Genomic DNA, 13,565 nt, shown 5'->3' with positions numbered 1-13,565 from the left:
ATCAGATTCTTAAAAAAACAGAACTTAATTATAAAGAAAAAAAAGTAAAGAAGCACCTCTGTAAAATCAGGATGGAAGGTAACTTTACAGGGTAATCAGATTCAAAACACAGAGGATTCCCTTTTAGGCAAAACTTTAAAGTAACAAAAAACAGGGATAAACCTCCATCTTAGCACAGGGAAAATTCACAAGCTAAAACAAAAGATAATCTAACGCCTTTCCTTCCTATTACTTACAATTTGTAATCTTAGATGCTTAGTTCAGGTACGGCTTTAGGAGATGTATTTTCCCTGCCCTGATTCCTCACTGACCCGGAGAGAGCATAAAGAAACACAAAACAAAAACCTTCCCCCACAGATTTGAAAGTATCTTCTCCCCTTATTGGTCCTTTTGGTCAGGTGCCAGCTAGGTTATCTGAGCTTCTTAATCCTTTACAGGTAAAGGAGAGTGTTAGGATATAGATATACAGGCCTGTCTGTAAAGGCCTGTACTTTAACAATTTAGGGGTATTCTTATCACTTGGCTAGTTCTAGAAGTATAAAAGAAAGAATCAAAATCACTGTCTGCTGGTGTAAGGGCCTTCTCTTACTGTGACAGTCTGAGGCCCTGTGCTTAGGCTAAGGCCTTTGGCTAAGCAGCAGAGGCAGCCATAAGCTAGGAAGCGACAGGTCACATCCTCACATTCCAAACTAGTCACATTGAAAGAAGGTGCTATTGGGCTGTTAGGAATACAATCCTGTCCTGAATACAATCCTGTCCTGATAATGCCTATCACCTCCAGAGAAAGGGAAGTGCCTAGAAAATGTAAAAAGGAAACAGCATCCTGTCTGGCAAGAACTCACTTATCAATACTGGGATGTGAAATCCTCACTTCTGTATTGTTTTGTCATTATAGTTCCTACTTTGCTATTGTTTGTCTGTATAATCTCTGTCTGGTTCTGTGATTGTTCCTGTCTGCTGTATAATTAATTTTGCTGGGTGTAAACTAATTAAGGTGGTGGGATATAATTGGTTACATAATCATGTTACAATATGTTAGGATTGGTTAGTTAAATTTCAGGAAAATGATTGGTTAAGGTATAGCTAAGCAGAACTGAAGTTTTACTATATAATCTGTAGTCAATGAGGAAGTGAGGGGGCCTTGGTGGGAGGGGGTGGGTGGGTGGGTGTGTGTGAGGGAGAGATGGGAACAGGGTATGGGGGTGGAGAAATTGGAACCATGTTTTGCTAAAGGGGGAAATGGGAACAGGGAATGAGGGTAAGGAAATTGGAACCATGTTTTGCTAAAGGGGGAAATGGGAACAGGGAATGAGGGTAAGGAAACTGGAATCCTGTTTGGTTAAAGGGAGAAATGGGAACAGGGACACAGGTGTAAGGCTCTGTGGTGTCAGAGCTGGGAAGGAGAATACTAAGGAAGGAAACTGGAATCATGCTTGCTGGAAGTTCACCCCAATAAACATCGAATTGTTTGCACCTTTGGACTTCGGGTATTGTTGCTCTCTGTTCATGCGAGAAGAACCAGGGAAGTAGGTGGGTGAAGGAATAAGCCCCCTAACAGAGGGCTTTTATGCTACCCTTAGCTGTATGTTTATGACAGACTACCTGATCAAGCATTCTCAAATAATGCATCTACCTGTTGATCTATATGTTAAGCAAAATATATGGTGAGAAGTTTACAACTTAAAACTGTATGGTGGAGTCATATGTTTATTAGGTTCCCTCACCTTAATTTCTTAGTTTTGTATAGTGCATTCATTTTCCAGACTTTATTTCTAAAGGAAGAGTAATAGAAATTCCAATTAACCTACATTTCCAAGGGAGTGTTAGATCATAAAAATGTGAAGCTTCCATTACTATCATTTGTTTAACCTTTCTATTAACCATGATGTCTAAACAGATTTAGCCACAGTTGTACTCATTCTTTGGAAACTGTCATGATCAATCAATTTATATTAAGGACCTATTGCTTCCAAAGCAATTTGAGAGAGGATAAAGTTGCTTGACTAGTTTTGCACACTGGGGACTTCCTGAAGAATTATTTTTTAAGTCCCCAATACATCTCAATTATACTCCTTGATCTCACTTAAAAATGAGATGTGCCTCTTTCAAATACTGTTTTAAAAATAAGATTTTCAGAATGATCACATCCTGGTAAAGATTGACCTGTGTTTATCTTTTGCACTGAAGTTTTAGTTTTTTCTTTTGTATTTAAATTTTTAATATATGCAGAAAAAAGAAGTGATCAGTATACCCCGGCACAGCATTTTGAGGTGGTGGTCACCAGTCTACACTTACATTTCATGTGCACTGTTGATAAAGTTTCCATTAGCTCCAGACTTAGCCACCCATTGTCCTACAACCTTTTACAAATTCAGCATAATCCTTATTTATTTATTTATTTAACTCCTTGAAACTTCTATCTATAAACATTGGGCATCAGTTCACATTCCTCTAGCAAAGTAGCAATATATTTCCCTGGTATGTTTCCAGATTTCTTTGATGAGCCTGTCTTATAATACTAAATGCTTCCCACGAAGTGTGAAGTGTACACTCTGGTATGTCTGCAGAGAAGATTATTTTCTCCTTGTGTCCTGCTCATTGTATAATTTTAGTTATTCACTACTGTAATCCATTGTTTTTGAGTAAGCAGGTCTGCAGTTTCTGTTCTTCCTCTATTACCTTTTTTTCTGCAAATGTTGCTTTGAAGGTCTAACCCAGGGGTGGGCAAACTTTTTGGCCCGAGGGCCACATCAGGGTTGCGAAACTGTATAGAGGGCCAGATGGGGAAGGCTGTGCCTCCCCAAACAGCCTGGCCCCCAACCCCTCCCACTTCCTGCCCCCTGACTGCCCCCCCCCCAAGAACCCCCGACCCATCCAACCGCCCCTGCTCCTTGTCCCCTGACCACCTCCTCCTGGAACCCCCACCCTTAACCGCCCCCCGAGATCCCAGCCCCTATCTAACCCCCCCCAGCTCCCTGTCCCCTAACTGCCCCGATTGCTATCCACACCCTGCCCCCCGGTACCCCACCCCCTATCCAACCCCTCCTTTCCCCTGACTGCCCCAACCCCTATCCACACACCCCTGCTCCCCATCCCCTGACCGCCCCCCCATCTCCCCCCGCATCCAACTGCCCCCTGGGACCTCCTGCCCCTTATCCAACCGTCCCACTCCGCGCCCCCTCCTTACCATGCCTCTCAGAGCAGCAGGAGCTCGCAGCCATGCCGCCCAGCCGGAGCCAGCCACGCTGCCTGGCAGGAGTGTCGAGCTGAGGCAGCAGGAGAGGGGCTTGGGGCTAGCCTCCCCGGACGAGAGCTCAAGGGCCGGGCATGATGGTCCCACGGACCATAGTTTGCCCACCTCTGATCTAGCCACACAACAGTTGATTTTTTTCAACTCTTACCTCTCTTTCCCATTCCTCTATGATTGATTAGTCCATGTTCTGGTCTAGTGGCCATGCTTTTGAAAGTTAGTGATTTTGGCAGGAGGCGTAAGTTCAACTTACTTTTAAAGATGTATATCTTAGAATTTATTCTTAACATTTATTCTACCCTGTATCAGATATGTTTTTAATTGGTCCATAATTCAGTCTTTCACAAATGTTGTCTCTTCTAGATTTCTTACCAAAAAATACTTGTTTGAATGTGTTTTCTTGTCCTGGGAATACTTTAAATTGTATTCATTCTTGTCTTTTATCTCAGCATTTTATCCACGAGCTCCCTAGGTAACCCATTCCAGTGCTTCATCACCCTCCTAGTGAAAAAGTTTTTCCTAATATCCAATCTAAACCTCCCCCATTGCAACTTGAGACCATTACTCCTTGTTCTGTCATCTGCTACCACCGAGAACAGTCTAGATCCATCCTCCTTGGACCCCTTTTCAGGTCGTTGAAAGCAGCTATCAAATCCCTCCTCATTCTTCTCTTCTGCAGACTAAATAATCCCAGGGTTCAGAGTGGTAGCTGTGTTAGTCTGTATCAGCAAACAAAAAAACCCCAAAAAACCGAGGAGTACTTGTGGCACCTTAGAGACTAACAAATTTATTTGGGCATAAGCTTTCATGGGCTAAAACCCACTTCATCGGATGCACGCAGTGGAAAATACAGTAGGATCTTGGGAGACAGACTAGTCCTCGCTTACAAACAGCCCCCCAACCTGAAGCAAATGCTCACCAGCAGCCACACACCACACAACAAAAACAGTAACCCAGGAACCTATCCTTGCAACAAAGCCCAATGCCAACTCTGTCCACATATTTATTCAAGTGACACCATCATAGGACCTAATCACATTAGCCACTCCATCAGGGGCTCATTCACTTGCACATCTACCAATGTGATATATACCATCATGTGCCAGCAATGCCCCTCTGCCATGTACATTGGCCAAACCAGACAGTCTCTACGCAAAAGAATAAATGGACACAAATCTGACATCAGGAATCATAACATTCAAAAACCAGTAGGAGAACACTTCAACCTCTCTGGCCACTCAGTAAAAGATTTAAGGGTGGCAATTTTGCAACAGAAAAGCTTCAGAAAGAGACTCTAACGAGAAACTGCTGAGCTTGAATTAATATGCAAACTAGATACCATTAACTTGGGTTTGAATAGACTGGGAGTGGCTGGGTCATTACACATATTGAATCTATTGATGAAGTGAGCTGTAGCTCACGAAAGCTTATGCTCAAATAAATTGGTTAGTCTCTAAGGTGCCACAAGTACTCCTTTTCTTTTTGCGAATACAGACTAACAGGGCTGTTACTCTGAAACCTGTCATATTTCCTTAAGTATCTTCACACCTTCTTGTCAACTGTCTAAATGGGCCATCTTGATTATCACTACAAAAGCTTTTTTTCTCCTGCTGATAATAGCTCATCTTAACTAATTAGCCTCTCACAGTTTGTATGGTAACTTCCAACTTATCTGTGTGTGTGTGTATATGTATATATATATATATATATATATATATATAATAATCTTACTATATGTTCCATTCTATGCATCCGATGAAGTGGGCTGTAGCCCACGAAAGCTTATGCTCTAATAAATTTGTTAGTCTCTAAGGTGCCATAAGTACTCCTCATTTTAAATAATCCCAGTTCCCTCATCCTTTCCTCATAAGTCATGTGCTCCAGCCCCCTAATCATTTTTGTTGCTCTCAGCTGGATGCTTTGCAATTTTTCCACATCCTTCTTGTAGTGTGGGGCCCAAAACTGGACACAGTACTCCAGATGAGGCCTCAACAATGCCGAATAGAGGGGAATGATCACGTCCCTCGATCTGCTGGCAGTGCTCCTACGTATACAGCCCAAAATGCCGTTAACCTTCTTGGCAACAAGGGCACAGTGTTGACTCTCATCCAGCTTCTCGTCCACTCTAACCCCTAGGTCCTTTTCTGCAGAATTGCTGCCTAGCCACTCGGTCCCTAGTCTGTAGCAGTACATGAGATTCTTCCGTCCTAAGTGCAGGTCTCTGCACTTGTCCTTGTTGAACCTCATCAAATTTATTTTGGCCCAGGGGTGCTGGTGATTTTTTTAAAATTTGTAAGCTACAAATGAAAAAAAAAACAAGTGGCAGGTCAGGGTGGTGGTGGGGAACCTGGGAGGGAAAAGAGGGGTTCTGGCTGATGGTTGTGGTGGGATTGCTGGGAAGAGAAGTGTCGGGGGGGGGAGTCAGATTGGGGAAGGGGGGGGACCCCTGGATGGGGAAGAGAGGGATCAGGGTGAAGTGGGGTTTCTGGGAGAGGCCTGGCTTCTCAGGATCCTTTCTGGGGTTCAGCTCATCTTTGGCTCATTCTGCTACCTATTGGCAGTATTGGTGTCATGAACCATTAGAGCCATGGTGTCCTCTTCAGTGTCCTGGTAGTTGGCCATCATGGTATCCAAGTCCACCAATCATCCCAGGGGGACAAGAACCAGCTTTCCTGCTCGCTTGGCTGCTGATGCCAAATGCTGGAATCGGTGTCTCAGCATCAGTCCTTTGATTCAGCTCAAATTTATATCTAGATCCATCCCAGACTCAGTGCCCCTTTCCCTTAGGAGCTGGTAAAGTTCCTCTCTTAGCCCTACCTATTTTTCAAAAGGCAGCAAAGCATCTTTGGCTCAGATATCTAATGTACTTGCTGTTTTCTGATTTGTATGGTCTCCAGCAAGTTCTGCTTTCATCAGGAACCCTTCCCACTAGAGCTGGGGAGCCAGCTGGACTTGGTCAAGTTCATTTCTAAGTCACGTTTCATAAAGTCACCCAGGCAATTGGCCTACTTAGCAAATGTTTCTCAGAACAAAATGAGAGAGTGAATATTAGATTTATTTTAAAAATCAAATTGCCATGTATCTTGAAATTAAATATTCTAGCTTTATTAGTATATATTTAATATAATAAAATATATTTCGTATAATATTTTAAAGTATTCAATCTAATAACTAATAATTGGAGACGTTCTCATGTTTATAACTGTATATCATTTGGTCTGTCTTCTCCTGGGGGAATTCTGCGCTGCCAAAAAATTAAAAATTCTGCACACTATTTTAAAACTCTGCATATTTTATTTGTCAAAATAACACAGTATAATCACACCAGTTTCAATTATTTTTGGTCATTTATTTCAAAATATCTGTCAGCAAGTATGTGTAACAATACAGACAACAAAAAAGATTCAGGAAATTTTTTTTGACAAATAGATTCCTTATTAGGCATATTAATACACAACTCTGAGTAATAATTCATTTAAACCTCAATACAGAGCAGTATTTCCTGCACCCCTCAGAAGCAGTGCAGAGGCTTGGACGAGTCAGGGATAACGAAGGAGCTGAGGGAGGGGGAAGTAAATTGCTGGGAGGGACCCTGGGGTGTGAACTTGTAGGGTTGTTGGGTATGGGTGGGAAAAATATGGAACAGGTTTTTATGGGGGGTGAGAAGGGATTGTTAGGGAGCTTCCTCCATGCTGGCTGACCCCTAGCCTCTCCCATTCAGTCAGGCACATCTGTCCCTGTCCCCATGTGTTCCTGCACCTCCATGTGTCCTTGTACCACTTGTCCACCCACCCCCACTGAGACAGCCCCCCATCCCCATGTGTCTCTGTGCCCCTACTCAAGCATCCCCCGTCCCTGTGTCCCTGTACCCCCTCCACTTCTCCCCATGTGTCTCTGTGCCCCCACTTAGCCACTCTCCTGTCGTTATGTAGCTCTGCACCCCTTCCTCCGTCACCGTATAGCCCTGCATTTCCATTCCCATTCAGCCCCTGCACCAGTCTGTCCTCCCCTACTAGCCCTTATAAGTCCCTGTCTGACACCCCCCAGCACCCAATGCTGTCTGTCTCCCCATAGCCCCCATCTCTTGACCTGGCCTGACAGAGCCTGCCTTCATCACAGCACCTTTCTCTTCCCTAGCTGGCCAGGAGCTGCTACTGTGTTCTATCACCACAACGCCCTCAGGTGGGCATAAGGTGGAACTGCATCAACATTTCAGCAGAAACTTTTTTCTGCACAAAAAAATAAAAATATGCACAGCTCATTAATTGTGTGTGCACACAGTAGCTCAGAATTCTCCCACGCGTATCTGTCTGGCTTAAGGAAGGTGAGTAGTCCCCAATTTCCATAGTGTACGTAGCCAAAAAATTATTTTATCTAATGCTGGGTGTATAGGGGTTGCACAATTTGAGCTGCTGGAGATATCTCTCTAGCTGTAAAGGAGAGGGTAAGATTTTTTTCCATGGGTGGCAATCAGATCTTTTCACTTTACTGATCCAAAAGATACATTTTTATTGCTCTTCAATCCCATCAGCATTGAGAACGTGAGCTGGACTTTCACAGGTCACATTTTCAATTCTGTTGACAATGCCACGTTCTCTACAGAACCTATATTAGTCCTTGTGAAAGGCAGAACCTGCTTGACTTCCAGATCCAAGGCTTGAGTTCATTGGAGAGTTAGAAATCTCACCTTGTTACAGAGTAACATTTAGAGCAAAATTTGTCCTGGAAGCTATAGAGATGTGATAAACATGGAACCCCATGGTGGCCATTCTGTAGCAGCACTTCAGGAGTGTATCTTAAGTCACAAAGAGAAACAGGATACTGCACACATTTTCAAGTGTATAGCATACTTGCCACTAATCTTGTTTTTTTTTATTGTGAAGTTTCAGTTTGAATAACCATGTTTCAGAAGACCTCTTGAAACCTTTGTAACCATGCTGCTAAATCCCCTTTGTAAAAACCTTGCACAACATTTACGCTTGAGGATCAGCCCTCTGACCAATAGGTATATATGCTTTTAACTGCCACTATGTGTGGGAGAGGTTTACATATCAGCAGGGAACTAGATCAAAAACTTTTCTTCCCACTCCCACTCAGTCACTCAATATCTAAAATATGTTTTTCAGGGTAAATAAACTTGTTTTCTCACTTCTTATATATAAATATCCAAGTTATCATGAATAAAATGCTTTTTATCCTTTTTTGCAGCAAATAACTTCTAAAAATCTCTTATTGCAGTGCCTACATGCTGCTCTGCTCGCTACAATTTAGCATTACTGGCCTTTTTTGGATTCTTCCTGTTGTATGCATTACGTGTGAATCTAAGCGTTGCTCTTGTAGACATGGTAGAACCTAATACAAGTTTAGCGAAGAATACAACTTCCAAAGTGTGTCCAGAACATTCTTCTGCCCTAAACATACCTCGGAATACAACGGTAGGATTTAATATATGTTTTCTAAAATATGTGATGTTATTTTCAACAGCATGCTACGATTGAGTTTGATGTTTCATGTTTAACTGCTCTATTAACAGTAGAGGAGCGGTGCACTGTTTTGCTTTTGTTTTGTTTTTTTTACCAGCAGACCTTCTCAGAATATAGATTGGCTCTTTTAGAACTATTCTGAGACCTTAGGTGAATAATGTTGTGCTGTCCTAAAGGACAGACTATATTACATCCGTTCTAAACTATACTTAGCAAAATGGCTACACTGACCTTGTAGGTCTAATATGACTCACTCTGAATTGTGTGTGTGAAGTGGACATTTCCTGTTGTATCTGCATCAGAGCAATTGAGAACTCAGTGTCTCTGCCATATTATTAAGCTACATCTGTTTTTCATAGTCTTGACTTCGTATGAAATTTTGTTTTAATGAAAGGGACAAGTTTCATTAGATCTTTACTGCATACATAATATTCTTTATCTCTTCACTTATGATCTCTCTCACAATTCTGGTTGGTCCTTCATATCCATCCTCTTTCTTTGCTCCCCTCTCTCTGACCTTTGAAACTACCTTCCCTGATCTATTTCTAAAAAACACATTGACTTTTCCTTTCTGTTTCCTACTCTTTTCCATATCTCTGCTTTTTTTCCATTCTCCCCTGGAACACCGATTTGCCAAGCCATCTCTCTTCACTGAACCTCTTCCTTGAAACTTTGTCATATTTCCTATGAGAAATGAGTTGATTTAAAAAAATAAAAAAAGTTGAGGGCCCATGAAAATGTGTGCGTGTCTTAACTGACAACTATGCATCTTATTAGTGTAAAACTCATCCTGACTCACCTTTTTGACTCATTTAGGACTTGCTTATTGAGTCGTGACTGAATTTAGACCAGTAGCTGTTTGGGGCAGGGACCAGATTCCCTCCTTGTTTCTTTGAAGTGCCTGGCGTACCCTTGGATTCTCAGAAATAATTAATGATGATTCAGAACTTCTATGTCTCATGCTCTCCAAAACTACCACCTCTGCATCTGTCAGTGCCATTCCATCTCTTACCTTTATAATTGTAAAATTCACCTCTCTGGTCTCTTCTTTTACCGCTCTGTCCTCCAGTCTTCTACTAAGGTCATCTGCCCATCCCGTTACTCTGATCTCTCACACACACACACACACACACTAGTGCAACCCTGTCTCTTCTTGAATTTAGTGGACTCGTAACATTCTCCTTTGCGTAACCTTGCTGCTCCTGTATACGTTTGTCTGCTTTTCTGTCTGCTGCTTGTCCTGCCCCATATAATCTTTTTGTCTCACCTCTATTTTCCTTTCCTTCTATCTCTTTGCATTTTGGCTTGCATCAGGCTATGCCTATTCCAAAAACTGTCTGCCTGAGTAAAGGCCAAGATGAAATGCATTGAGACCTTCAAAGTTTAGCCATCAGGACTAAATAATGAACCATGGTTTAATTACATTCTTTGCTGGATATTAAGTATTGCATGATGCAGAAAGAGTGTTAGTTAAGCCCTTTTCTTTTTTCCTTCCTCAGGGGAAAAAGTATTCTTGGGATGCGGATACTCAAGGATGGATTCTTGGTTCCTTTTTCTATGGCTACATCATTACTCAGATTCCTGGTGGATATTTTGCACGTAAAATAGGAGGGAAGCTGTTGCTGGGGTTTGGCATCCTGGGTACCGCTGTCTTCACTCTGTTCACTCCCTTAGCGGCAGACTTGGGGGTTGGATACCTCATAGCAGTCAGAGCCTTGGAGGGGCTCGGAGAGGTACACCAAATTGTCTTGTCTTACCCTTAATCCAAATTAGTCATTTCCTGTATCAAAATAGTATAGTTCTTCTAGCACAGCAGTTCTCAAACTGTGGGTCGGGACCCCATTTTAATGGGGTCCCCAGGGCTGGCGTTAGTCTTGCTGGGGGCTGGGGCTGAAGCCCGAGCCCTGCTGCCCAAGACCGAAGCCCAAGAGCTTCAGGTTATGGGCCCCCTGCCTGGGGCTGAAACTCTTGGGATTTGGATTTGGCCCCACTGCCCAGGCGGTGGGGCTTGGGTGGATTTAGGCTTCGGTCCCCTCCTTCTGGGGTTGCGTAGTAACTTTTGTTGGCAGAAGGGGGTTGCGGTACAATGAAGTTTGAGAACCCCTGCCTAGCATATGGGAAACCAAGAGTGAGTTATAAAGAGAGTTATTTTATGTGTACTTTTACATCCTCTTCGTGCAAAAGGTATATTCACAAGCAAAAGCTTAATTCTGCCTAACTGCCCGTGTGCATTTTTTGTCAAAACAGCTTCTCGTTGATTCATGAGACTAATAGGTTGTGCTGCTGTTCCGAAGTATATGATTTAATTGGCACATGAAAGTTTGAGTAGATAATTCTGGAATTACCATATATTTCAACAGAATAAAAAAATTGTTTTCCAGGGTGTCACCTTTCCTGCTATGCATGCCATGTGGTCGTCTTGGGCTCCACCACTGGAACGCAGCAAGCTCCTTAGCATTTCATATGCAGGTGAAAGAGAATGAAATGTCCAGATTGGTAACAAGCTTATAAATGTTTAGTCTATTAACGCTTTTAAAAACTATTTGTGTATCTAGTTAAAAACATAATTTACCCTCATTATGCAAGCTATTGTTTACTCTTTCGATGTCTGTTCTCAAATGTGTCTTCAGGATAATGACTTAAGAAAATAGCCCATAATAACAAGATAAAGACTCTCCTTACTATTTGCTCCACACATGAAAGTACAGTGCAGTACAACTTGTCTCTGTGGTCCTAAAACATTTTAACATACTTATGTTATATACAATGATGCAACAAATGACTGAAAATTATGCTGCAAAGACGCTGTATAATAAATAAACTAAAACATTCAGGAACCAAGGAGGAAAGATGGTCACAGGCAAGAGTAAAAAGAGAGAATTTTTGAGAGTCGATAGAGTCCAAAGAAGTTAACAAAGTTACAATGGCGTAAGCAAGGTGTATAAGTGAGAGGAGAATCAGTCTGTCAATTGCAAACCCTGTTCAGTGGGCAGGAACGATGCTGGATAAGACACCTTAAGACACCAGGTGTAAATTCAGAGAACAATCTATTTTCTTCTTTGTTCATATTTTCATTCTTGGCAGGCCTGTGATTTTTGGGCTTATTTTCTTTTGTCAACACTTAATGTTAAAGTAAGATATAGTTCCCATTTAACTATCCATGGAATTATTATTTTGATGTGTGTTTTATGTGAATGTTGTATTTTGTTTAATTAGCCAGTTTGTGGTTGAAGCTTTCTCCCAGTGTGAACGTGATCTCTTAATATTGCCCTGTTTCAGCGAGAACACAGTTCGGACACCTTAAGCTGTTCTTACTTTTCGAACCTGTCTGACCAACAGATCAACACAATGATATCTGCTGGTTTCAGACTAGGTTTGGAAAGTGATCTTGTAAAATGACGTTTTGAGGTTCTGTACTGATTGTGTTTAAATGATTCCCAGGTTAGATTTCCTTAGTTTACAAATACTATGATGGCTTTTTGCCTCCTAACTGCCGTCTCTTTGACCTGAATCTTGGATTGGAAAGTCAAGAAAAGTTCTTTCCTGCTCATGAAGCATCACCAGTAATAGCTTTGCACATGAAATTCTTCTGTTATCTGCACAATCCTACTGAGGTTAATAGGATTTGCCTTGCATAACTGAGAGCAGACGGTGGCCCTGCAAATGGAACCTAGTTAACAGTTCTGTTGATTATGGGAATACTGTCCAGCTTTCACATCCTTAGGCATGCAAAGGCAGCACAGCTATGAGCAGTTCAGAGCAGTAAAAACCGAGTCGGGGAATCAGTAGATGTGACTCAGAAGATTTGTAGGGAACAGATCTTTGACTAAGAAAAGTGCCCTTTGTATGCTGTCACTTTTCAGAGTCAAACTATGTTTTTAATATGCCTCCATTTCACATTTGGAGCCCTCCAGTTTATCAGAGATCAGTAATAGGCCAGGAACTCACCTATATTTCTCACTCTTTCATAGATCTTTCATTGGTAGTGTTGAATGTTATGAGTCTTTACAATTCCATTTTTTCATTCTATTGAAGCAGTTACAGTAGCTGAAATGACAGCCCTCTAGTGGTGGTGAAAATATTTATCTGCAAACTTCCTTTTGGTAAATCAGTGCAGCAACAACAAAATCTGACTGGTAATTCCAGCCGTTGTATGTTTTCTTGGATCAATCCATATGCCACTTACATGTGTATTTGGTAAATTGAAAAACAAACTGTTTTCTTCTAGGTGCACAGTTAGGAACAGTTGTGTCTCTTCCATTGTCTGGCTTAATTTGCTACTATGTGAACTGGATTTATGTATTCTACATATTTGGTAAGTATTTGGACTTTTTAAATTCCAAACATACTCCTCTAGTGAAGATTTCCTTTTCCATTTCTGTGACACCTCTTACCTTAGGATTACAAATAAGAGATCAAATACTTCTAAAGATGTGCTTGTCCATATTCTGAAGCTGCTGATGCAGTGACATTTTCCATCATGGGAAATCTAGAGGCACTTCCCCTGCTTTACAAGAACAGTGATTCACAAGGACTTCCTGAGGGAAAATATAATTATATATATTATATATTTCCCAGGAGAAATATAAGGCTTATTGTTTCAAAGCTTCTAAACACATTTTTATTCTGATCCAGACTTCCCAAAACATTAAAACATTGCTTCCCTTGTTGCTTGATTCTTCAGAGAAACTGCCGCCTTTAATACAAGTAAATTCCTGTAGGAGGCTGTAAACTATGCCTTCAGTAAGCAAATTTGTCCTTAAATTGGGCTAAATGCTGTTACCCAACAAATAGTCTGAGGTCAATCAATTTAGAAAAACCTAAGACTTTAA

The 13,565-nt window shown here is 41.6% G+C and overlaps 1 protein-coding gene across 4 annotated transcripts in view; it reads left to right on the top strand.

Annotated features, from left to right (window-relative positions):
* The window catches only part of SLC17A5 (solute carrier family 17 member 5), a 77,360-nt gene that overhangs the window by 40,707 nt on the left and 23,088 nt on the right, over positions 1-13,565 (top strand). For 3 of the 4 annotated variants that reach the window (XM_074947988.1, XM_074947989.1, XM_074947987.1), the window contains exons 2-5: positions 8,489-8,685; positions 10,233-10,466; positions 11,115-11,202; positions 12,962-13,048. In XM_074947988.1, coding sequence (XP_074804089.1) covers positions 8,489-8,685; positions 10,233-10,466; positions 11,115-11,202; positions 12,962-13,048 — 606 coding nt within the window. Of the gene's footprint in view, positions 1-8,238; positions 8,256-8,488; positions 8,686-10,232; positions 10,467-11,114; positions 11,203-12,961; positions 13,049-13,565 lie in introns of those variants that run through there. The other variant, XM_074947990.1, reaches the window with a different exon arrangement.

This window comes from Natator depressus, chromosome 3 (assembly GCF_965152275.1).
Source record: "Natator depressus isolate rNatDep1 chromosome 3, rNatDep2.hap1, whole genome shotgun sequence".
Lineage (NCBI taxonomy): Eukaryota > Metazoa > Chordata > Testudines > Cheloniidae > Natator > Natator depressus.
This window is presented reverse-complemented; position numbering and strand designations above follow the sequence as displayed.